This window comes from Papio anubis, chromosome 7 (genome assembly GCF_008728515.1).
Source record: "Papio anubis isolate 15944 chromosome 7, Panubis1.0, whole genome shotgun sequence".
In the NCBI taxonomy this organism is placed as follows: Eukaryota; Metazoa; Chordata; class Mammalia; order Primates; family Cercopithecidae; genus Papio; species Papio anubis.
This window is the reverse complement of record NC_044982.1, coordinates 146,238,018-146,262,887: the sequence shown is the minus strand read 5'-3', so window position 1 is coordinate 146,262,887 and position 24,870 is coordinate 146,238,018. Positions and strand designations below refer to the sequence as shown.

General features: G+C 51.3%; 2 protein-coding genes across 3 annotated transcripts in view; one reads left to right on the top strand and one right to left on the bottom strand.

Annotated features, from left to right (window-relative positions):
• Positions 1–104: 104 nt before the first annotated feature.
• Positions 105–24,870, bottom strand: part of DNAJC17 (DnaJ heat shock protein family (Hsp40) member C17) — a 44,719-nt gene continuing 19,953 nt past the window's right edge. The window contains exons 2-11 of one of the 2 annotated variants that reach the window (XM_031668826.1): positions 13,099–13,168; positions 12,706–12,764; positions 12,384–12,471; positions 8,807–8,892; positions 8,465–8,561; positions 7,829–7,872; positions 7,313–7,390; positions 6,644–6,724; positions 6,015–6,125; positions 105–299 (exon numbers count right to left, since the gene is read on the bottom strand). In XM_031668826.1, the coding sequence (XP_031524686.1) occupies positions 177–299; positions 6,015–6,125; positions 6,644–6,724; positions 7,313–7,390; positions 7,829–7,872; positions 8,465–8,561; positions 8,807–8,892; positions 12,384–12,471; positions 12,706–12,764; positions 13,099–13,168 (837 nt within the window). In that variant the 3' untranslated portion in view covers positions 105–176. The remainder of the gene's footprint in view (positions 300–6,014; positions 6,126–6,643; positions 6,725–7,312; positions 7,391–7,828; positions 7,873–8,464; positions 8,562–8,806; positions 8,893–12,383; positions 12,472–12,705; positions 12,765–13,098; positions 13,169–24,870) is intronic. The other variant, XM_031668827.1, reaches the window with a different exon arrangement.
• Positions 297–4,745, top strand: C7H15orf62 (chromosome 7 C15orf62 homolog). Its single transcript, XM_003900788.5, has one exon. It carries the CDS (start codon positions 2,811–2,813, stop codon positions 3,336–3,338), a length of 528 nt encoding a protein of 175 aa, XP_003900837.1. The 5' UTR covers positions 297–2,810; the 3' UTR covers positions 3,339–4,745.

Here is a 24,870-nt window from a genome sequence, read left to right as displayed (position 1 = left end):
AGTGTTTCCCTAGGGGTTTGCCCACTTCCTGGGAGGGGCACCAGGCCTGGGTGGAACCCTCTGCCGCAGAGCCCAGCACCCTATACCTATGCATGGGATAGAACTAAAGTCTTAAAAAAAAAATTTATTGGTGACGTTGAAGAAAAGGGCTGAGGGATGGGTGGCTGGAGCCAGGGCTACGTGGGCGGCCCTTCCTGGTCCTCCTGCTGCATCCTTGCGATCAGCTGTTGCCGCTCAGCCGCCTGGCGCATGCGCATCATGACGAGACTCTCATAGTCCCTCTCTGACAGTACTGAGCCCTGTTGGACAGAGCAGGGATGGAGAAGGGTCAGGGACGGCAGGGCACAGCCCCACAGACTCCAGACTCCGAGGACGGTGCCGAGGCAGAGCTGTGGTCTAAGAGTCTCAGAGGGAGGAAAGCAAAGGAAGGGAAGGAACCTGGAGCATCCTTCTGGAATCCTGGCTTACCTGTGTCCCCCAGAACAAGTCACCTGTGGCCTCCAGGCCGGCTTCTACCCAGCCAGCTCCCCCTCCCTTTCCCTAGGCCCCATCAGCTCTGGTCCATCTGTTTTCCAGGAATCACCTGTGGGCCCTCTAGCTAGGCCCTCGTCTCCTTCATTTCCTCTGGGCCCTTTATCCTTCACCCCTTTCCCTCTACCCCATGGCTTCTGCCTCTTAGGTTCCCAAGGAAGGGAAGTTGAGGTGCAGGGATGCACCTGGCTCTGCTGGGCACTGACCCCGGCTCTGTCCATGCCCGGTGCCCTGTGGTCTGGCTCCTGCTGAGGATGCAGAAGGGAGCCCTACCCGAGACAGCCTGGAATGCTCCGCCCTCGAAGGGGAAAAGGGCAAGCATGAGGCCAGCGTGCCTCTAAAACTACACACCAGGGCTCCTGGAGGGCAGGGCCCATGGCTCAAAGCTTTTATGAACTTGCCAGCACAGTGCAGGAGATTAAGGAATGCTGTATTTACATAATCAAAAGAATAATAAACAACCGTCTGAATGGGCCAAGGCTGTAGGGTGAAGAAGCAGCTCTACAGTGGGGCCTAGGCTGCCAACCCACACCCTGATAAGGTCTGCGGTGGGAATTAAACCTTTTCCTCCCTCAGTGCCGCTTAGGCTGTGTGATGATCATGTGGTCCCAACAGCTTCTCAGAGAAGTGTGAAGCCCACCTGAGATGGCAAAGAAGTGAGCTAGGCCAGGGATTGCAGGATGCGGTGGCCTGCCCATAGCAGAGAGCTGTGGGGCCCTGATCCGCGGTACCCTACATGGGGATGCTCTCACGGAACAAGGCAGGAGGAAAATGTGGTGGTCAGTGACCCGGGGAATAGGAAGGGAGCGGCTGGGATTGAGATGCCAGGCCCGGGCCAGCAGGTTTGGAGTAAGGGGTGTAGAGAAACAGGAAGTGTTACTCAGCCTGGGTTCCCCTGCTCCTCCCGATAGCTGCACCTCTCCCCTCTCCCCTCTGCCCGGCTGCAGCAGTCCCAGCTAGGCCGGACTGTTCAGTGTGGCCCAGAGCACGGCTGACAATTCACAGCAGCCTCCCTGGCCCAGCTTCCCGCAAGAGAAGGAGGACCCTAGAGGAGGCCAGATAGCCAGAGGGGAAGGGCTGGAGCACGGCCAGGCAGCAGGCAGCATGGCCCGGCCCTCAACTGCCGCTCTCCTGGCAGGAGCCTACGAGGGTAAAACAAGGGAGGACAAGGAAATAGCAGCCAGGCTGATGGCAGGCCAAGAGAAGGCCACGTCTCCCGTCCCCAGGTTAATGCTGCTCTGCCAAGAAAACTTGGAGCCACCCTTGGCGGGCCCCCAGCCCAACCCTAGGCAGCAGAGCCCGTCCGTCACACGCATGGGGCTGTTCCCCGTTAACACACCCTCTGCCTCCTTCCCTGATCCCGCAGGTTCTGCTCATGAGGGCCTGACAGCAGGGCTGAGTCACCCACACCAGCCACAGGTCTCTTCCTTCCCCAACAATCGTTCCACACGCCTGCCTTTCAATTAACTCCCACCCGCCCTGAACTCCTCCTACCCAGACACTGTGGGCCGGGAGTCAGGCGCACCTGCCGGGGCCCAGGGTGGTGGGGCTGTGATGAGAAAGGAAGCCGCGTGGTGACACATAAAGCAGGGCTGCCCCCACATGAGTCCCCAGAGGAATTTTAAGCTCCCCATTGCCCTGGGGTGTTGGTCCCAGCTGCCCCATCCCTGCACGCGGATGCTGCAATTACCCAAGAGCATGAAACCTGGCTTCCCACCTGACTGAGTCAGCTGAGAACAAAAACACATCTCCACCGCCACAAACAGCCAAGCCACTAATCAGAGTCCGGGAGCCACTGGCAGAGAGGGCACGGCCCCACACTGCCCCAGAGACGCATAGGAGCCAGGCAAACACCAGGGCGAGTGAGCTCGGGCCATCTGCCGCCTGCCTGTGGAAGGAGCGCTCGCCAGCCTCACCTGGCCCGAGAAGGTCCATCTCTGCCTCCGCTGGGGCTGCCCTCATTCTGACTCCAGTAAGTGCTGCTGCTTCCACCTGGGGTTTTTCCACTGCCCTATTCAGTAACCCGGCCACTCCTGTCCCTGTGGGAAACTCCTGCTGCCAGGAACTCCCAGCTGTGTGCTCTCCTGGACAAAAAAGTTCCTTCTTCCTGAGCCCTCCACTCACCATCTAAGATGTGGTCAAAGGTCTATGCTGAGCGGAAACCCCAAGGCCTCTGCTCCTAGGGCAGCCTCCCTAGCTGCTGGCACTCACTGCCCCAGCAGGGACCGCATGCAACCTGGCTGCTCCTGAACACCTGTCTGCGGGCTCCCCTGGGCCCCATGGAGACCTGGCGGAAAGGCTCCTTCCGCAACGCCTCCTTCTTCAAGCGGCTGAGCCTGGGGCGGCCACGGTGGCTCCGGCGACAGGGCAGTGTGCTTAGCCAGGCCAGCACAGCGGGTGGGGACCACGAGGAGTATAGCAACCGAGAAGTCATCCGGGAGCTACGAGGGAGGCCAGATGGCCGGCGCCTGCCACTGTGGGGGGACGAGCAGCCCCGGGCCACCCTGCTGGCCCCACCCAAGCCCCCACGCCTCTACCGAGAGAGCTCAAGCTGCCCCAACATCCTGGAGCCCCCACCTGCCTACACAGCAGCCTACTCTGCCGCCCTGCCATCGGCGCTCTCCCTGTCGAGCGCCCTCCACCAGCGCTCAGAGAAGGGCCTTGTGGCCACTCCCTGCTTCCAGAGGACGCCTGCCCCAGACCTCAGTGATCCCCTCCTCTCCTTCAAAGCGGACCTGGGGATTTCACTTCTTGAGGAAGTTCTGCAGATGCTAAGGGAGCAGTTTCCCAGCGAGCCCAGCTTCTGAATGGGGTGAGGGTGGGCAAAGCCGGGGTGACTGGAAGAGCCAGAGGCTGGGGATTAAGGAAAGGGCAGGGACAGGACTCCAGGCCCATCGCTGGAGGGTTCAGGCAGGCAGAGCTCCTCCATCCTGGGGGAGGATTCCAGGATAGGAATCCAGGGCTCTGCCTGCTCTCTGGGTCCTGAAGCGTCCTCCCAGGCACCCCAGAGTGGAGGGACAGAGTGGAGGGCAAGCTGGAAATGTTGAGGAGGGGGGCCCCTTCCTGGCAGGACCCCTGAAGGAAGCTGGCTATTCTGGGAAAGGGAGGCTATGTGTGGCAACCACAGGAACCAGGTAGAGACTGGCAGAGCCAGAAGGTGGCACGGGGTCAGATCAGGGAGTGGGAGGACACAGACTGGGCAGAAGAGATGAGTGCCCTGTGCCAGCCTCTTTGGAAGCCAGCGTCAACAGAGAGAGGTCACAGGACAAGCCTGGGTAAAAGCAGTCCAACCCTGGCGGAAGAGGAAAGTGGAAAGGCCCAGGAAGAAAGGGGAGACAGGCCTGACCCTGTCTAATCTGGTGGTCACTCACTGCATGACACCGAATTGAAATTAAGTAACAATTCAGTTCCTCACTTGCACCATTATTCCAGATTCCACATTCCAAACGGCTGGTGGCCACACATGATTAATGGCTGCCACACTGGTTGGTGCAGAATGGACGCGAACATCGCTGCACAAAGTTCTACTGGACAGCGCTGGCTAGACCGTGGCCTGGAGCCACCAGCAAAGCGGAGACGCATACAGGGGCTGGCCACATAGGAAGAGACAGGTAGAGATAGAGTGTAACTTAGGAAAAGACTAGGCAAATCCTTAGCAGAAATGAGGATGTGGTTCAGTCTGCCAACACAGCTACCTGGAGCAATCCCTGGTGAAGGCAGCTCTAGAGAACGCCAGCCAAAGGCACGTGCACGGCTTACAAAGGGGTGCTTTGGGGAATTCCCAGAATTATTAGTGTGGGAGCCCTGGCAGATTTCCTTCCTTGAAGAGAGGAGAACTGGATCCAGGGATGGGCATTCAACGGCGAAGCAGCACAGCTGGTCTCCAGACCTGTCTCCCAGGATTAGAGAGTTCTGCCGCCTGAACCCTCTGACGATGTGCCTGCCAACCAGGCCAAGCCCACCGGGTCAAAGCCACAGCACAGGCTGCACTATGGCCCCACCCCATGGCCTCACCAGAACACAGAAACCAGAGCCCAGCAGCACTGGCGGGGCCGTGTGTTGGTGGCCCCCAGGCCTCACTAAGAGTAGCAAAGGGGAGAGGAAGCTCTGACACTCACCATTTCTATAACCCAAATCGGCGGCCTCCCTCTCTCCTCTTGTGTATAGGCACCGAGCTGTGGCTACAGCAGAGAATGAATAAACTTCTAACACAATCTATGGAGTGTTATCTGGGGCTGTGAAATGCTGGGACTTGAAGGTGGGAATGAGGTCTCTAAAGCAGGGCCCTGAGTCAGGCCCAGGCCAGTTTGTTTCCCTCCATCCAGGATCTGGGACATACTTGCAGAAAGCTGCTTTCCAGTCACCCCCGTCAAGTGGAGGGGCAGGCAGGGCAGCAGGCTGGCGTGGGTAAGGTAATGAGCAGCCTCCTGCCAGGCTGCCGAGGGGCTGTGGACACACCAGCCAGGCCCTAGGCCACTGCAGAGAAGGGGAGAACCAGGTTGCTAGATCTTGCCCCCAAAGCAATCTGTTCAACCAAGGTGGGGACAGGTGTGGCCAGGAGCCCCAAAGCCCCAACCTTTGTATCCAGGCCAAAAGCCACCAGGGCCATGGTTGTGGGTCGGAGGTTACACACAAGCTGGAAGGTCTACGCTTCACCTCAGGCAGGGCACCCAGACTCTGGGCAGGCAGCACTCTGTGTCAGCAGGGTAGCCAAGGTTACTTTTCTTTTTTGAAATGGAGTCTCGCTCTGTTGCCCAGGCTGGAGTGCAGTGGCGCGATCTCGGCTCACTGCAAGCTCCGCCTCCCAGGTTAAAGCAATTCTCCTGCCTCAGCCTCCTGAGTAGCTGGGATTACAGATGTGCACCAACATGCCCAGCTGATTTTTGTGTTTTTGTAGAGATGGGGTTTCACTATGTTGGTCAGGCTGGTCTTGAACTCCTGACCTCAGGTGATCTGCCCCCCTCGGCCTCCCAAAGTGTTGGGATTACAGGCGTGAGCCACTGCACCCAGCCTGCCAGGGTTACTTCTAAGAGGAGACATTGCCTCTTGACAGTCGGTCCCTGTCTGGGGCAGCCAGGGACATACCCGGAAAATTGAAGTGCTGGGAAGGAAGTGGCTGCCCTAGTCACCTGCCCCTTCTCTGCAGCACTGGGTCGTCTAAGCTCCAAATGCTTCACACACCACAACCAAGCAACCTGAGGGTCAGGAAGATCCCTTTGGTGAGAAGGAGAGTCCCAACAGGAGACCAGATACGGAGAGAAAGCAAGGTCTAAGAATACAGTGTGGGTGGCGCCTCTTTGGCCCTCAGAGAGGAAAAGGGGTCAAGGTGAAATCATAGCCCCTTTTGCCTGGGTTGGTAGACCTGCCAAGCTCACTCTGGGACCCAAGACCTGAATTTGGGAGGAAAGAGCCTGAGAGGAGCCCAGGTAGGAGGAAGAGCTCCGAGACCTGAGTGTCCAGCCGGGCGAGGCCTGACTCCTCACCTTTGACAGTCCTGAGTGGCTGCGGCCCACGGCACCCTGGGGCTGTCCCTCCAACCATGAAATCTTCAGAGGGTTATCCACCAGGCCAACTTCATTCTGGACAGCCAGCTCCTGCCAAACACAGCATCTAGTCCTGTCCCATCCATCGAGTCAGCTATAAAGAGGCTGTCTCTACCCCCAGTGAGAACAGAACCAGCGTTCTAGCCCTCTAAGCAGAGATGCCAACCTCAGCAGTCTTCAAGTGATGGGCGTTAACACTTTGGCCTTTCCTGCGGGAGAGGGGGTTGGGGGGAGCTTTCTGATGTGGGGAGGTGAGGAGCACAAAGGGTGAAAAGGCAGTGCCGGGGCTCACAGCCCCGAGGGGTGCAGGTGGAGGGTGTGAAGCCACCAGCAGGGAGCAGAGTCAAGTCTGTGCTCTCCTTTCTCCCCAGAGCACCCCCCATCTATCCCTTTACACATGGTGCCTCTATTTCCAGGAGTCAGGGGCCCCTGGGAGGAGCATTGGCTCTAAGCTGGCCCAGAGATTCCCCAGGAGTGTGGACCACCTAACTCAGAGGGCCCACAGAATTGGGTCCCTGCCCCAGAATGACAGGGCCACGAGGGCCCCCCAAGCCTCATGCAGCACTCACCGCCGCCTTGACAGTTGCAAACTCCACCACAGCAGTGCCTGGCTTCTTACTGGAAAGCACCAGGTTGAGAACCTCGCCATACTGTGGGGACAAAGGGGTCCTAATGAGCATGACTTGGCCTTCAGGATGGCCCAGGTCATGCCAGAGACAAGCCTGGGCTACCTTGAAGTCCATGGGGCTTTTTCAGTTGGGAGATAACTTCTTGCCCCACCTACTTATCTTAGTGAAGTGAGATCAGAGATAGGAAAGACATTTTTTTCTAGGAACACACAGCAGCAAAGGAATGATGAGCAAAGCCCTGGTGACTTAGACTGACATATTTCATGCACAGCGTCCTTGCTGGTTGAACGTGGTGAAAAGTTTTTGTGCCCGATACCCACCTCATCCCTCCCAACCCACTCAGCCAAGCTCTTTGCTTCTAAGGGTAAGGGTTAGACTGAGGTAGCAAAGGACGGAGGGCTGGAAGGGAGCACGTGGCCACACAAGTGAAAGGAGGGCTGTAGCCTGGGGAGAAGTCTTTAGGTCATCCCATGGTCTACAAGACAGGAAAAAAAAAAAAAAGCAGGTAGATATGTTAAGGGAAGTTCAGGCATTGAGAGCAGAGGCCTAGGGTGTGGGCTGAGATGTGGACTGAGACGATAGGAAAGACTGGACGTCAACAGGGCAGACCTTTTGCAAAAGCCGTAGGAGGACGTCTTTGGAGTAGCCACTTTTTGACTCATCCTCCTTCTTGCACTTCCATTTTAGCTGAAAAGACAGACTCATGAAACACCGATTCTTGGCTGAACAGTACCTCACCCCACGACAGCTTGACAGTCTGAGCAGACATCCTCCCACCCTCCAAGTCTCCAAGGCTCCTGCAATCTAGGGAGTGCCAGCAGAAACATTTTCCCCGTGGGAGCTTGTAGGCAGGATGGCCTGCTCACCCCAGGGACGCTTCCCGCCCAGGAAGACCCTCTCCTGAGAGGGCTTCTAGGGAATGCTCTGCCCTGTGATCAGGGCTAAAAGCAGCCTTTCGTGGCAAGCTCTGGTCTCCAGGTGGCTGGAACATGGAGGGAGGTGGTAATGGTGCTGGCTCCACGCAGATCCAGTGGCCCCACCAGAAACCCTCAAGCCACAGGAAGCATCTATTCCTGCTGAGAGGAGGTGGTGAGTGTGAGGCCCACAGACCCTGCCCAGGCTCACCTTTAGTTTGGGGGTTCCTTGGCCTTCAGTATTTTCTGCCTTTCCTAGAAATATTGGGAAAAGAAGAAAAGTAGAGTATGTCAGAGTCTCCCAAAGAAGATGCAGCCCAGAGCCAGAAGGGACTGGAAAGGGTCACTCCTGACCAAGGGGTGCCCAATACCTGCCCAGCTCTAGTGAAGGCCTGGTGGGGAAAGTAGATGCCCATCCCCAGAAAAGCTGCCACCCCAGGGTGGTCTACCCAGCTGCCTCCTGAAGGCCACCTGTCAGCACTCTCTGAATGGAGAGCTAGGAACACCTTCTAGGGGCAGGAGGCAGAGAGACAGACCATGAGGTTCTACGGAAACAAGGTGTCCCAGAGTCCCTCCCTGTGGTGATCTGCCCCAAAACAGGGCCAGCTCTGCTTGGGACTAAGACAAATGTGGCCAGGAGATCTCAGGCAGAGTAAAAAGCAAATAGGCCCCAGAGAACTGAGAGGAAGAGGGGATCTGCATGTGTCAGAGTAAGGTACCATGGGGTGACCCCAGGGTCCTAGCAGGTAGAAGCCTCCACAGCAGCTCCACCGAGCAGCCAGCATGGCCACTCTGAGCAGTCTGGAGCTGCCTTGGAGGGGAGATAGGCGGGGTGATGGATCTGCACCTCTCAACCTGTGGTCATGCTCCTGGCGTATCTGCTCCCGGATCAGCCTCTGCTGTTCCTCCAGCTGCCGGGAACCCTCTTCTCTCAGGCGTTCGATCTGCAGAGCAGGGGGTGGGGGTGATAATTCTGTGCAGGTCCAATTCCAGGCTGGCTCACCTTGTAAAAAGTCCCTGGGAGCTTCCACCTGCAAGCTAGGGCTCAGCAACCTGTGGGTGGGACAGAGCACCCAGCTCCCACTGAAGGTGCAAAGAGCATGCCCTCTCCAGCCATGGCGACCACCAAGTTCATCCTCCCCGCCTCCTCCTGCAGGTGGCCCTCTGGCCAGTGTGCCTGAGTGCTCACCTCTTGCTCTAGTGTCCTGGTGCTCCGGCTCTCCTCTTCCTCCTCACTCTCCTGGGCCTGGGCCTGCCGCTCCCGGGCCTCCAGGTCTAGGCACAAGGGTTGAATGACCAAACTGCTGGTCTGTTCAGTTTCCACGTGGCCTTGGCCCACCTCAGCTCTGGCTGCCTCCCCAAAGTCTCAATCACGATGAGACCATACAGTAACTCTGCCCCCTCCCTCCATGCCCAAGCCCCCGAGTCAATTTCCATTGAGAAAAATCACAGCACAGAAGTATGGGGTGTAGCAGAGTGGCCAGGGGTCTGGAAGAGTTAAAAACAGCTCACACTGACCAAGCTGGTTCTCTCTAGTGAACAGGGTGTAGGTGGTGCTTATGTCAGCAGCCCAGGGCCATGTGTCAGCCCAGGGCCATGTGTCAGGGGTACCAATCGGCGGAGCTGTTGGGTTTGATTCCTGTGGTTTGGCACTACAGCTTGACCTCTGGCCTTGCTTTGGCTTTGATTCTTTTCACACACTGAGCTCAAGTTCTCACTGTCCCCTTTAGCTCCCACCTCAGCTCACATTTACCAAGCCTCACTGTGGACCTGGCTACAGGGATGGGCAGAGCGTTAGGGCATCACCCCGGGTCCCAGACTATGTGAGCTCATTACCTTCCAAGGGAAACCTGCTTGCAACCATATGCCAGGCCAGTTGCTGTGAGAAACCCTTCTCTTAGGCCAGGGAAGTTTGTGCACTTTACTTACTTAGAATCTCCTTTTCTCTCTCTCTTTTTTTTTTTTGAGATGGAGTCTCCCAGCACTTGCTTTTTTTTTTAATAGAGAAATGGATATTGGGATGCTATATGCACACATTAAAATATACAGATGTTGAAGAGCAAGAGGAAAAGGAGAAAACTTAAGTAAAGAATGCTTGGACTGGGCCAGGCACAGTGGCTCACACCTGTAATCATAGCACTTTGGAAGGCCGAGGGGGGTGGATCACCTGAGGTCAGGAGTTCAAGACCGGCCTAGCCAATGTGGCAAAACCCTGTCTCTACTAAAAATACAAAAATTAGCTGGGTGTGGTGGAACGCAATTTAGTCCCAGCTACTCGGGAGGTTAAGGTAGGAGAATCGCTTGAACTCAGGAGGCAGAGGTTGAAGTGAGCCGAGATTGTGCCACTGCACTCCAGCCTGGGCAACAAGAGCGAAACTCCATTTCAAAAAAAAAAAAAAAAGACTGGGTGCCGTGGTTCACGCCTGTAATCCCAGCACTTTGGGAGGCCAAGGTGGGCGGATCACGAGGTCAGCAGATCGAGACTATCCTGGTTAACATGGTGAAACCCCATCTCTACTAAAAATACAAAAAATTAGCTAGGCGTGGTGGCGGGCATCTGTAGTCCCAGCTACTCGGGAGACTGAGGCAGGAGAATGATATTAACCTGGGAGGCGGAGCTTGCAGTGAGCCGAGATTGTGCCACTGCACTCCAGCCTGGGCCACAGAGGGAGACTGTCTCAAAAAAAAAAAAAAAAAAAAAAAGTGCTTGGACCATGCTGCTATAACCAGTGATGTTTTTTTAAGTGAGAAAAAAAAAAAAAAATGCTTGTACCAATCTTATTGGGTTGATGAAAATGTTCCAAATCTGATTTATAGTCAGAGTTGCATCATTTGGTAAATTTACGAAAAATCATTGAAGTGTACACTTGAAACGGGTTGATGTTATGATATACAAAGAATACCTCAATAAAGCTATTAGAGAAGAGAAAGCCTGGACCTCTTTGAATCCTTCTGAGGGAGCTTCTCAAAGTGAAAACTCTGGGTAGGAATTGGGTTTAGAACAAATTAAAAGACCCAGCCAGGCACAGTGGCTTGCACCTGTAGTCCCAGGTACTCAGGAGGCTGAGGCAGAAGAACTGCTTGAGCCCAGGAGTTTGAGGCTGCAGTGAGCCATGATGGTGCCACCCTAGCCTGGGTGACAGTACAAAACCCCGTTTCTCTATTAAAAAATAAAAAAAAAAAAGATTCAGCCAGAAATGGTGAATACAAGCACCAGTTTTTTGTTTGTGTGTTTGTTTGTTTGTTTGTTGAGATGGAGTCTTGCTCTGTTGCTCAGGCTACAGTGCAGCAGCGTGATCTCGGCTCACTGCAACCTCTGCCTCCTGGGTACAAAGCAATTCTCTGCCTCAGCTTCTCGAGTAGCTGGGATTACAGGCGCCCGCCACCACACCCGGCTAAATTTTGTTTTTTTAGTAGAGAAGGAGTTTTACCATCTTGGCCAGGCTGGTCTTGAACTCCTGACCTAGTGATCCACCTCTCGTGATCCACCTCAGCCTCCCAAAGTGCTGCGATTACAGGTGTGAGCCACCGCACCCGGCCACAAGCACCAATTTTACTCACCCTGGATAAGTTTAAATCCCAGCTCCAGCAAGCTCTTAAACTTTTGGTGCCTTAGCTCCTTTGCCTATAAAAAATGGCTTCAGAGGCCAGGTGCGGCAGCGCACAGTTGTAATCTCAGCACTTTGGGAGGCTGAGGTGGATAGCTTGAGGCCAAGAGTTTAAGACCAGCCTTGGCCGGGCGCGGTGGCTCAAGCCTGTAATCCCAGCACTTTGGGAGGCGGAGACGGGCGGATCATGAGGTCACGAGATCGAGACCATCCTGGCTAATACGGTGAAATCCCGTCTCTACTAAAAATACAAAAAACTAGCCGGGCGACGTGGCGGGCGCCTGTAGTCCCAGCTACTGGGGAGGCTGAGGCAGGAGAATGGTGTAAACCTGGGAGGCGGAGCTTGCAGTGAGCTGAGATCCGGCCACTGCACTCCAGCCTGGCCAACATTGTGAAACTCCATCTCCACAAAAATTGAACAAAATTAGCTGGGCATGGTGGTACACGTCTGTAGTCCCACTACTCGAGAGGCTGAGGAACCAGAATCACTTGAACCCAGGGGGTGGGGGTTGCAGTGAGCTGAGATCGTGCCACTGCTCTCCAGCCTAGGTGACAGGGTAAGACCCTGTCTCAAAAAACCGTGTTTTTTGAGACGGAGTCTCGCTCTGTCGCCCAGGCTGGAGTGCGGTGGCGCGATCTCGGCTCACTGCAAGCTCCGCCTTCCGGGTTCACGCCATTCTCCTGCCTCAGCCTCCCGAGTAGCTGGGACTACAGGCGCCCGCCACGGCGCCCAGCTAATTTTTTTTGTATTTTTTAAGTAGAGCCGGGGTTTCACCGTGATAGCCAGATTGGTCTCCATCTCCTGACCTTGTGATCCACCCGCCTCGGCCTCCCAAAGTGCTGGGATTACAGGCGTGAGCCACTGCGCCCGGCCCCAAAAAACCATGTTTTTAAAAAAGGTTTAGTACCCACACTTCCTTGTACAGTTATGACAATTAAAGGGACAATAAGGCATTTGTCACATGCTTAGCTAATATTAAACCTCATTATTATTCCTAAGAGTGTCTTTAGGAACCAACCTCTAAGAGCAGCATTTTGCCCAGAGCCTGAGCCAAAAGGCTTTGAGATGAGTTGCTGGAAGTGAAGCTTCAGGTGAGGGAGATGAATGAAAATGGCCGCAGGAAACCACAGGCCACCGAGCACTATGATGGCACCTACCAAGCTTCACTTTCTTCCTTTTCTCATCTAGTTTCTGGGTCCTCTCTGCTGCCTGCTTCTTGGCTTTCCTGACCTTGTCATATGCAGCCTGGCAGGAGAAAGGGGCACAGGGCAGAGGGTCAGCCGGAGAGTAAAGACGGAGCCCCAGCAATCTGCCTGGCCCCTAGCCCAAGGGCCATCAGAGTGGCAGCCTGGTGACTGGGTCTCCTGGGCTGAGACAGCAAGGACTGTGCCACATGGCAAAGGGCAGAGGACTGAGGTTGAGGGGCAGCAGTAGTCTCTAATCAAGGGGGACGATTCCGATGAAGGAGGCTATGCTTACCCTTGCTGCAGCATCAGTCAGCACCTCCAAGGCCTGAGAAAGCTGGTGGAAGAGTTCAGCTAAACATAAGGATCAAAAAGAGAGAGAAGAAAAATAAAGTTAAGACTTTGTGATGGTGTGCTCCCTCAAAAAAACAAACAAACAAAAAACACTTAAAAAAAGCCACAGGATGGGAAAAAAGCCGACATCAGCAGATGACAGACCAATAAGGAGGGGTGAGCATCTCAGCAACTGACCAGACACCCCTAACATGAAGGGAAGCCCTGGGACCCACGGCCCGGAGCCAGGCTGTGTGTAAGTACATCCCACAGCACTCACGTGCAGAGCGTACATCAGGAAACACAAGGCCTGGGTGAGTGGCTCTTTCTCCCCATGCCCTCAGAAGAGTCTCACCTGCTCTTGGATTATCTGGATTTTTGTCTGGGTGGCAGGAGAGGGCCTTCTGCCTATATGCCTTCTTTACCTGGAAGAGTCAGACACAAGACACTGTCATTCCCTCTCATCCCAGGGACAAACAGGAAAACCTTGCTCAATGGGTAAGGGGAATCCCACACACACCTAAAAGAGAAGCTGCTGGCGCCCACTTCCTAGCCCCAGGGAGGCTTGCAATGAAGGAGGCCAAGGCCATGGAGGAAGCGAGCCACTGTCGCCCAGCCTAGGAGCTGGGCCCACTTCCTGCCAAGTGCTCAGTCTCACCACTGCAGATGTCCACGGGCTGCTGGAACAGGCAGGAGCACAGTACCCTGCTTTCTCTACAGCCACTCGCAGACAGATACTCTACACATTCTTGGTGGGCCTATAAACTGGGGCAACCTATCTGGAGGAAAATTCAGCCATCAAAATCTAAAATGTTCTTTCCCTTTAACCCAGTCCTAGGAATCTGGACTTGTAGAAGTACAGCAAAATAAATATACAAGGATGCTTTCTATAACACTGTTGATACCAGCCAGCCAAGATCCCCATCAACAGGGAGACTCATTTAAAAGATGATGATTGGCCGGGCACGGTGGCTCACGCCCATAATCCCAGCACTTTGGGAGGCTGAGGTGGACAGATCACCTGAGGTCAGGAGTTCGAGACCAGCCTAACTAACATAGTGAAACCCCGTCTCTACTAAAAATACAGAAATTCGCTGGGTGTACTAGCAGGCACCTGTAATCCCAGCTACTCGGGAGGCTGAGGCAGGAGAATTGCTTGAACCCAGGAGGCAGAGGTTGCAGTAAGGCGAAATCACGCCACTACACTCCGGCCTGGCGACAGAGCAAGATTCTGTCTCAAATAAAATAAAAGATTATGATTGAGGCCAGGCATGGCGGCTTATGCCTGTAATCATAACACTTTGGGAGGCCGAGGCGGGTGGGTCACTTGAGGTCAGGAGTTGGAGACCAGCCTGGCCAACATGGCGAAACCTGGTCTCTACTAAAAATACAAAAATTAGCTGGGTGTGATGGCATATTCGCCTGTAATTCCAGCAACTTAGGAGGCTGAGGCATGAGAATAGCTTGATTCATGGGGGAGGCAGAGGCTGCAGTGAACCAAGATTGTGCCACTGCACTCCAGCCTGGGTGACACAGCGAGACTCCGTCTCAAAAAAAAAAAAAAAAAAAAAAAAGATTACGATTGGCCAGACATGGTGGCTCATGCCTGTAATCCTGGCACTTTGGGAGGCTGAGGTGGGCAGATCATTTGAGGTCAGGAGTTCAAGACCAGCCTGGCCAACATGGCAAAACCCTGTCTCTATTAAAAACACAAAAATAAGCTGGCCATGGTGGCGTGCACCTGTAGACCCAGCTGCTCGGGAGACTGAGGCAGAAGACTCGCTTAAGCCCCAGAGGCAGACGTTGCAGTGAGCCGAGATCATGCCATTGCACTCCAGCCTGAGCGACAGAGGAAGACCCTGTCTCAAAAAAATAACAAAAAATAAATTTAAAAATGTTTGTTCAGGAATTTCCTACGCTTATTAAAATTTTTTTTTAAATAAAAGATTATAATAGACAGAGGTATCCATGTTCTGACATAGATCTTATTATAAACTTTTAAGTTTAGGCTGGGTGCAGTGGCTCAAGCCTGTAATCCCAGCACTTTGGGAGGCCAAGATGGGTGGATCATGAGGTCAGGAGATGGAGACCATCCTGGCTAACACGGTGAAACCCTGTCTCTACTAAAAATACAAAATTAGCCGGGCATGGTGGCGGGCGCCTGTAGTCCCAGCTACACAGGAAGCTTAGGCAGGAGAATGGTGTGAACCCGGGAGGCGGAGGTTGCGGTGAGCCGAGATCGCACCAGTGCACTCTAGCCTGGGCAACAGAGCAAGACTGTGTCTCAAAAAAAAAAAAACAAAAAACAAAACAAAACAACTTTTGAGTTTAAAACAAACAAATGGCCTGGGTGCAGTGGCTCACACCTGTAATCCCAGCACTTTGGGAAGCTGAGGTGGGAGGACTGCTTAAGCTCAGGAGTGTAAGACCAGCCTGAGCAATATAGTAAGACCTCATCGCTGCTAAAAATAAAAAATTAGCCAGGCGCAGTGGCTCATCCCTGTAATCCCAGCACTCTGAGGGGCCAAGGAGGGAGGATCACGAGGTCAGGAGATCAAGACCATTCTGGCTAACATGGTGAAACCCAGTCTCTACTAAAAATACAAAAAATTAGCCGGGCATGGTAGCATGTGCCTGTAGTCCCAGCTACTCAGGAGGCTGAGGCAGGAGAATTGCTTGAACCTGGGAGGCAGAGGCTGCAGTGAGCTGAGATCAGGTCATTGCACTCCAGCCTGGGCGAGCGAGACTCTGTCTCAAAAAAAAAATTTTTTTGTCAGATGTGCTGGTGCATGCATGTAGTCCCAGCTACTCAGGGGGCTGAGGCGAGAGGATCGCTTGAGCCTAGGAGTTCCAGCCCAGCCTGGGCAACATGGCAAGACCTCATCACTACAAAAATTTTTTAAACATGAGCCAGGAGTGGTAACATGTGCCTTTGTCCCCCTGCTCAGGAGGCTGAGGTGGGAGGCTCACTGGAGCCTGGGAGGATGAAGCTGTAGTGAGCATGTTCACACCACTGCACTTCAGCCTAGATGACAGAGTGAGACCTTGTCTCAAAAAAAAAAAAATTAAATCAAATTAAAATAAAAAATTAGCTGGGCATAGTGGTGCGTGCCTCTAATACCAGCTATTAAGGAAGCTGAGGCCGGAGGATCACCTCAGCCAAGGATTTTGAGGCTGCAGTGAGCTATGATGATGCCACTGCCCTCCAGCCTGGGTGACAGAGCAAGACCCTCTCTCTTAAATAGAAAGAAACCCCAATATTTCTTACATAAGTAAAAATAAACACAGCTACCAAGATTCTCTTTCGTGTGTTACCTAATAGCTGTTGTAAGTGAAGACAGGGTACACAACCCCAGAATCTGTCCTCTGCCTCCAAGGCCTTTGCTTTCTCCCTTCTGCTCGGTGTGTTACCTGCTGCTCAAACCTGGAGGAAGAGCTAAGCAGATTGGATTTCTAGCTTCCAAGATGGACGCAAGAAACGCTTCTACGCCCAAGTGTGCTACCTAAGGCCTTTCAGAGGTAAGCAGCCAGCATCCACCAGGTGAACACCTGCTGGGCAACTCCTAAGTCCACGAGGCAGCCACGGGCCCAGGACCTCCGCGGGTGTGCTGCCACCTGCTGGGCCACAGCCAGGGCACCTGCCAGGGCAACCCAAGCTGTTTGGTTCTCCCGACTGGACTGCGCTGGAGGCAGCAGGAACCACCCAGGAGAGGCGCTGGGCAGAGAGGGTGTAGACGTGCCGCCCGCCTTCCCAATCGCCCACTGAAGCACACCTGCCCTGCCTGCTCACTTCCCACCCTAACCCTCCCTCCCTAGCTCTGTTTTCACTACAAAAAAGAACAGTATTAAGGGAAAGGAGGTGCTAGCTTAAGACAGTGTCATCTTTACTTTTTAGGTCGCTTATCATTCGTCTTTTCTCTTTTGCTCTCTTTGCCTGCTTTATTGTGCCCCCAGCCTCTTTCCTTTACTGAACATTTTTTATATTTCAAGGCCCTTTGTTTGCTTTTTTCCAACAAGTAAAACAATACCAAAAATATTATAAAGATGTTCTTTCTCAATGTCCCCAGCCCTCTGACATCAAGGTTCGTTCCCACACATATAAGCACCTACACACACTGATAGGAGTCTGTTGGGTGTTTGTTCCTAGCCTCTGGGCCCCTCCTCTCTGATCCTATCTCCACCCTCTCTCTGGGATGGGTGAGAGGAAGGGAGGGGGAGGTGGTCCATGTCCCAGTATCTGTGGCATCACCTGCAACTCTACCTTCAAGATGAACTTCCTCAGGACTAGGAGTAGTAGTCTTGCCCCAGGGATGTAGGCGGGTTTTGTGGAAGATGTTTTATTTTGTATCATGGGGCTCTTTCAAAGTGGGGTAGGCTGGGCGCGCGTGGCTCATGCCTGTAATCCCATTGCTTTGGGAGGCCAAGGTGGGTGGATCACTTAAGGTCTGGAGTTTGAGACCAGCCTGGCCAACATGGTGAAACCCTGTATCTACTAAAAATATAAAAATTAGCTGGGAGTGGTGGCGCACGCTTGTAATCCCAGCTACTTGGGAAGCTGAGGCAGAAGAATCACTTGAATCCGGGAGGCAGAGGCTATAGTGAGCTGAGATTGTGTCACTGCACTCCAGCCTGGGTGACAGAGTAAGGCTCTGTCTCAAAAAAAATAAATAAATAAAATGCTTTGTATGTTCCTTTTTGTAAATCTGAGAGAGGGAGTAGGAGTGAGTGTGAAGAAGAAGGAGCAGGCTGGGTGTGGTGGCTCATGCCTGTTATCCCAGCACTTTGGGAGGCTGAGGAGGGCCGATCACTTGAGGTCAGGAATTCGAAATCAGCCTGGCCAACGTGGTAAAACCCTGTCTCTATCAAAAATACAAAAATTAGCTGGGTGTGGTGGCACACGCCTGTAGTCCCAGCTACTAGGGAGGCTGAGGCAGGAATCTGGGAGGCAGAGGCTACAGTAAGCCGAGATTGCGCCACTGCACTCCAGCCTGGGCGACAAAAGTAAAATTCTATCTCAAAAAGAAGAAGAAGAAGAAGAAGAAGAAGAAGGAGCAGTAAGAAAGCAAGACAGAAGGGGTGTCCAGCAGTGGCATCTCCTTCGTTTTCTTTCCTTTTTTTGAGAGAAGGCTTTCTGAATTTTATTCTAAGGGAATGATAAATATTGTTTTGTGTTTCATAATTTATTTTGAGCATTGGAAGTTTGGTTTTTCACTGTAATAGGAAAATAAAATTATTCAAACTGAAAAATAATTATGTAATAATGATAAATTAATCTACATATTAATTTGCTTCCTTGTCAATTCTCTTTCCAGAATGTGTTCCTTTAATAAGCAACTTGAAGAAGCTGATTGGAAAAAAAAAAAAAAAAGTTAAGTGTCTTTAAGAGTCTCATCAGATTTTATTTGATGCAACTAGTTACAACTGTAACAAGGTTCTCTCACTCCCCACCTGGGTGAACCCCATCCTACCCCTGGCCCTTCCAGCCTCCCACACTCCCAACGTTTACAACAAAACACGACTGCCCCAATCAATTTGATGTATCCTAGACCGCCATTCCCTCAATGGCCTGGCGTGTGCCTCAGCTTCCAAACTACCTTTTAAAAGTATACAGAGCTGAACATTCTGTATTTCCAGGTCCTTTAGGAAAACACTGCCAGTCTCATATACTGGCTAGGTATTAGCAGGGAGAGAAGTAAGGTCCCTAAAGAGCTCTCCGAGAGCCCCTCGGTGCAGCACTGCACTGACCCCACCTTGTGTGTTCGCTGATGGAGATCTAGGATATGCAGGTTCTGACTGGGAGATGGGGAATACGGAGAACAATCAGGCATGTTCTCTGACACTGACGAAGGACACTGTTTAGCAAAGAGGACGCCAGGGAAAGCAATCGGTTCCAATTACAATGTGTGAGATGCCTAAGAGTGGTCCATAAGAATGGGAACACAGAGAAGGTAGCAACTAATTTAGCTCTGAAGGCTTCCCGGAGGAGGCAGTATCTGAGCTGGGTCTGGAAAGGTGAGTAGTTCTCCAGGCAGAGAGCCTGAAAGAGCCTTCAGAACAGGGGGTATAGGAGTTTAGACTTCTCCAGACCAACTTAGAGGAGAAACAGAAAAGTTCTACTTTAAGGAGGAAAAGGTACTGAGAACGGAAAAGAACATGAAAAAAGACATGTTTCCCATAAAACATGGAAATAAAAAATAGATTTTTTTGTCAAAGGACATTTTGGTTAATTAAAAAACTTAAACCAGGCCGGGCGCGGTGGCTCACGCCTGTAATCCCAGCACTTTGGGAGGCCGAGGCGGGCGGATCACAAGGTCAGGAGATTGAGACCACGGTGAAACCCCGTCTCTACTAAAAATACAAAAAAAAAATTAGCCGGGCGCGGCGGCGGGCGCCTGTAGTCCCAGCTGCTCGGGAGGCTGAGGCAGGAGAATGGCGTGAGCCCGGGAGGTGGAGCTTGCAGTGAGCCGAGATCACGCCACTGCACTCCAGCCTGGGTGGCAGAGCGAGACTCCGTCTCAAAAAAAAAAAAACTTAAACCAAAAAATGTCATAGGGCCGGGTGCAGTGGCGCGTGCCTGTAGTCCCAGCACTTTGGGAGGCCAAGGCGGGAGGACTGCTTGAGCCTGGGAGTTCAAGGCCAACCTGGGGAACATAGTAAGACCCTATCTCCACAAAAAATTTAAAAATGAGCTGGGTTTAGTGGCATGCAATTCAAGAAGCTGAAGTGGGAGGATCACTTGAGCCCAGGAGTTTGAAGCTGCAATGAGCCATGATCTTACCACTGCACTCCAGCCTGGGAGACAGAACAAGAACCTGTCTTTTAAAAAAAAAAAAAAATTAATAGAGGAAAACTGTAGGAAAAGAACAATGTGTACAAACAGATTTCAATGTACAGACCTGGGATAAAGAAATGCTGGGGAATAGGGGTAGGATACATACAGGCAAAGAAACGCAAACCGGGCCCAGGAAGAGGAGAAAACAGGGATTTAAAAATGATAAAGTTGGCCGGGCGCGGTGGCTCACGCCTGTAATCCCAGCACTTTGGGAGGCCGAGGCGGGCGGATCACAAGGTCAGGAGATTGAGACCATCCTGGCTAATACGGTGAAACCCCGTCTCTACTAAAAATACAAAAAATTAGCCGGGTGCAGTGGCGGGCGCCTGTAGTCCCAGCTACAGGGGAGGCTGAGGCAGGAGAATGGCGTGAACCCAGGAGGCGGAGCTTGCAGTGAGCCGAGATTGCGCCACTGCACTCCAGCCTGGGCGACACAGCAAGACTCCGTCTCAAAAAAAAAAAAAAAAAAAAAAAAAAAGGATAAAGTTAACTTGATTATGATACTGAAAATACACTGAGGTTTACATGTGATTCAAAAACGCAATAGAACAATTGGAAGGGAACGCTCCAGGATGCTCATTTTGAGCAGGCCAGATGAGGAGAGCTTCCCGAGTTCAACCGTAATAAACCAGGATGGATGAGTAAGGAGGTTTAATGTGGGGGGTCTCCAAGCCCAAATAACTTGTACCTCAATGTTTTCTGTCTGCTATGAGAATGTATCATAGGCCAGGTATGGTGGCTCACACCTGTAATCCTAGCACTTCAGGAGGCTGAGGTGGGAGGATCACTTGAGTCTAGGAGTTTGAGACCAGCCTGGGCAACATAGGTAGACCTCATCTCTACAAAAAATTTTAAAATTAATTTTTTGTGATGTGGTGGTGCACACCTGTAGTCCCAACTATGTGAGAGAGTGAAGTGGGAGGATCCCTTGAGTCCAGGGGGGAATCGAGGCTGCAGCGAGACATGTTCAAGTCACTGTGCTCCAGCCTGGTAGACACAGCAAGACTCTGTCCCCCACCAAAAAAGAGAGAATATATCATAAAGCACAAAAGCAGCAAGCAAGATAAATGGAACATAGGCAAAGCCAAAAAACAAACTGTAGTAAGTATTTAAGTATGTGGCAAAAGATACTATTATAATATATTACACCAAGTGAAAAAAAAGTTATATCTTCATCTTAAACCACATACCAAAATAATTTCCAGGCCAGGTACAGTGGTTCACACCTATAATCCCAGCACTTTGGAAAGCTGAGACGGGGGGATTGCTTGAGCCCAGGAATTCAAGACCAACCTGGGCAACATATGAGATGCCGTCTGTACAAATTTTTTTTTTAAATGAGCTGGACGTGGTGGTGTACACCTGTCATCCCAGCTACTCGGGAGGCCGAGGCAAAGGATCACTTGAGCCCAGGAGTTCAAGGCTGCAGTGAGCTATGGTTATACCACTGCACTCCAGCCTGGGCAGCAGAGCGACAGACACCAGGTCTCAAAAAATAAAAAACCAACAACAACAAAAAAACACACACAAACAATTCCAGATAAAGCAAAATACTAATTAAAAAAAAAAAAACTTAAAAAATGAAAAGAAAAGAAAGTAATGGGACTATTAAACTGCTTTCAGCCTTTCCCAGAAGAAATTCCTGAGCATAAAAGCGAAGAAATCACACACGTGAATGTGCGCATGCACACACACAATACGAGTGGATCTGATACTGAAAACTTTTCAAATTTCTCAAAGTCAAAAATCATAGACAGGCTGGGTGCAGTGGCTCACACCTGTAATCCCAGCATTCTGGGAGGCCGAGGCAGGCGGATCACCTGAGGTCAGGAGTTCCGAGACCCACCTGGCCAACATGGTGAAACCCCATCTCTACTAAAAATACAAAAATTAGCTGGGCATGGTGGCACATGCCTGTAGTCCCAGCTACTTGGGAGGATGAGGCAGGAGAATGGCTTGAACCAGGGAGGCAGAGGTTGCAGTAGGCCGAGATTGCGCCATTGCACTCCAGCCTGGGCAACACAGCAAGACTCCGTCTCAAAAAATAATAATAAAATCACAGATAAAATTAAAAGACAAGGTACATGAAAACTGAGGGAAGAATCTACATGAAATATGACGGACAACACAGTCTTGACTACATAAAGAATGCATACAGAGTCCTCAGAAAAAAACAAACAAAACAAGAAAATAGAGAAGGAACATGAAGAGAGAAGTCACAAATGAATATGAATGGTTAATAACATGAAAAATGTTCAGCCTCAAACATGAAAACCCATTTTTCATCTGTCAGTCAACAGCTAAATGGCAAGTTAAGGCCGGGAGCAGTGGCTCACGCCTGTAATCCCAGCACTTTGGGAGGTTGAGGTGGGTGGATCACCTGAGGTCAGGAGTTCGAGACCAGCCTGACCAACATGGAGAAACCCAGTCTCTACTAAAAATACAAAATTAGCTGGGCATGGTGGCGCACGCCTGCACTCCCAGTTACTCAGGAGGCTGAGGCAGAAGAATCGATTGAACCCAGGAGGCAGAAGTTGCAGTGAGCCGAGATCACACCACTGCACTCCAGCCTGGGCAACAAGAGCAAAACTCCGTCTCAAAAATAAATAAATAAAATAAAATAAAAATGGCATGTTAGCGGCGCTGTGGTGAATGTGTACACTGACATGAGGGTTCTGGAATGTAATCTGACGGTGTATATCAGGAAGCTCTGAAAAGCCGACCCTTTGATAGCAAGGCCCCTGTAAGAGTTTATTCTAAAGAAATACTTAGAAATTCATATATCTATAAACACTGCTGTTCATTTATACCATTAGTCATAACAGAGAAAAGTCAGGAATTATTTAAATTCCAAAACAACAAAAATAGCAGCTAGCACTTACACACTGCTTGCCATATGGCAAGCTCTATTTGAAGTGCTTTACGTATATTAACTTACTTAACTCTTAAAGCCCCTATGAGGTAGAAATTAGTATCCTCTGGCCGGGCGTGGTGGCTCAAGTCTGTAGTCCCGGCACTTTGGGAGGCCGAGACAGGCGGATCACGAGGTCAGGAGATCGAGAGCATCCTGGCTAACACGGTGAAACTCCGACTCTACTAAAAATACAAAAAATTAGCCAGGCGATGTGGCGGGCACCTGTAGTCCCAGCTACTCGGGAGGCTGAGGCAGGAGAATGGCGTAAACCCGGGAGGCGGAGTTTGCAGTGAGCTGAGATCCGGCCACTGCACTCCAGCCTGGGCGACAGAGCGAGACTCCGTCTCCAAAAAAAAAAAGAAATTAGTATCCTCCTCATTTTACAAATGAGGAAACTATGACATAAGGGTTAATTATGATACCAAAAATCCATTCAATGAAAAGCCATAGAAACATTACTTTAGGCAAGAACTATTCTATATTCTACTCCAGTCAATTACCACAGAAAAAACAGTGGCCACCACCCCACCCACGCCATCAAAGGCCAGGTAGAGAGCACAGACTTCCACTCTTGCCACCCCAAACCTCTGCCAGACTGGTGTCAGATAAGCCCAAACAGGGAGGCTAGGACTTTCATCCCCACCAGACAGAAATACACAAATATAAAAATATCTCTGGGCTGGGTGTGTTGGCTCACACCTGTAATCCCAGCACTTTGGGAGGCCGAGGCGGGCACATCACCTGAGGTCAGGGGTTCGAGACCAGCTTGGCCAACATGGTGAAACCCCGTCGCTACTAAAAATACAAAAATTAGCTGGGCATGGTGGCGGTAGCCTGTAATCCCAGCTACTCAGAAGGCTGAGGCAGGACAATCCCTTGAACCCAGCAGGCAGAGGTTGCAGTGAGCTGAGATTGCACCATTGCACTCCAGCCTGGGAGGGAAGAGCGAAAGTCCATAACAACAACAACAACAACAACACCTCTGAAAGAAAAGGGATATCCCTGAAAAAGCTTCTGGTCTCAGTATTATTTATTATTAAATAATCCTACCTTATAAACAGCTGAAAGAAAGGGTTACAGCTGATACTTACTTTTTATAAGCTTGTATTACTTTCCAAGTGATACAAGAAAAAAACTGGTAAGAACCAAAAACAAAATTGTTTAGCTTCTTTCTACAATTCTAAGCTGGGGGCAGCATGGTTCACTAAAAGAGGGCAAGTTCCGGAGTCTGACAGATGTATTTTCATATTCGGAATCTTCTACATACTAATAGCATGACCTTGGGCAAATTACTGAAGCTCACACAGCCTTAGGGGCTTCAACATCAAAGTGAGAAGAATAAACCCTACAGGCAGGGCTGCTGGAAAGAAAATGATCTGTGTAAGAACCTGACAAAAACTACGTGCTTCCTACAAGTTCCCAAACCTTTCTCTCCTCTACTTCTGGAAGAGGGTAAATGTGACACCAGGCCAGCAGGATGCCAAATGGACAGGAATTCAGGAATGGACTCGGGTCCACAGTGGATACAGGTCAACTCCATTTGAATTCCCTAGGTGGACACAGCTGGATTTGAATCTGCTGGGGGGTAGATCTAAAATTCAATCCTGGGTTAACTCTCAGGGTCTCTGAAATACTCTCATTCAAGGGGCAAAAGGGATGGGTAGGTAGCCTGAGATTTTCCAGCGTGGCCTTGAATCAAAACCCAGCTGACCTAAGAATGTTGGTCAGGTATGTCTGTCTTGATTAACTAGTTATTACTATATTTAACTGCTAAACCTGCCCTGGGCAGGGCCCATCCCTTAGTTTTAGCCTGGAAGACCAGTTTTGACTTTGAACCGGTTGACCTAGAATTTGGTGCTTTGTGCTACAAACTAGATCCCCAGCTTTGCCCAGCCCTCCTGGAGTTGACTGCTGCCTGAAGAATTTCTCACCATGTAAACACAACTCTCCTAAAGCAGGTCTTTGAAAAAGCTTCCGTTCTCAGTATTGTTTACTATTAAATAATCCTACCTTATGAACAGCTCAAAAGGCTAGATTCAGGGTAAAAATGTGCAACAATATTTCTTATAACTATCCTAAAGTTGGGAAGGAGAGGAACTTTCAGAAGAACAAGAAATAGAGGGGCCATCCTCTAAAATCTTACTCCTCATGATACAGGATAGACAGGACTGCTGAAACCCAGGAATCCCAGGTTGCAAGCTCCTCCAGAAACTGAGTCTGGCCCAGGTCCAGTGGCTCATGCCTGTAATCCCAGCATTTTGGGAGGCTGACACGGGAGGATCACTTGAGCTCAGGAGTTTGAGACCACCCTGGGCAACATAGCAAGACCCCATCTCTAAAAAAAGAAAGAAAGAAACTGTGTCTGCAGGTGCTGGGATCAC

Excerpts from the sequence above, each read along its gene's own strand:
- C7H15orf62 (XM_003900788.5), top strand. The coding sequence starts at position 2,811 with ATGGAGACCTGGCGGAAAGGCTCCTTCCGCAACGCCTCCTTCTTCAAG.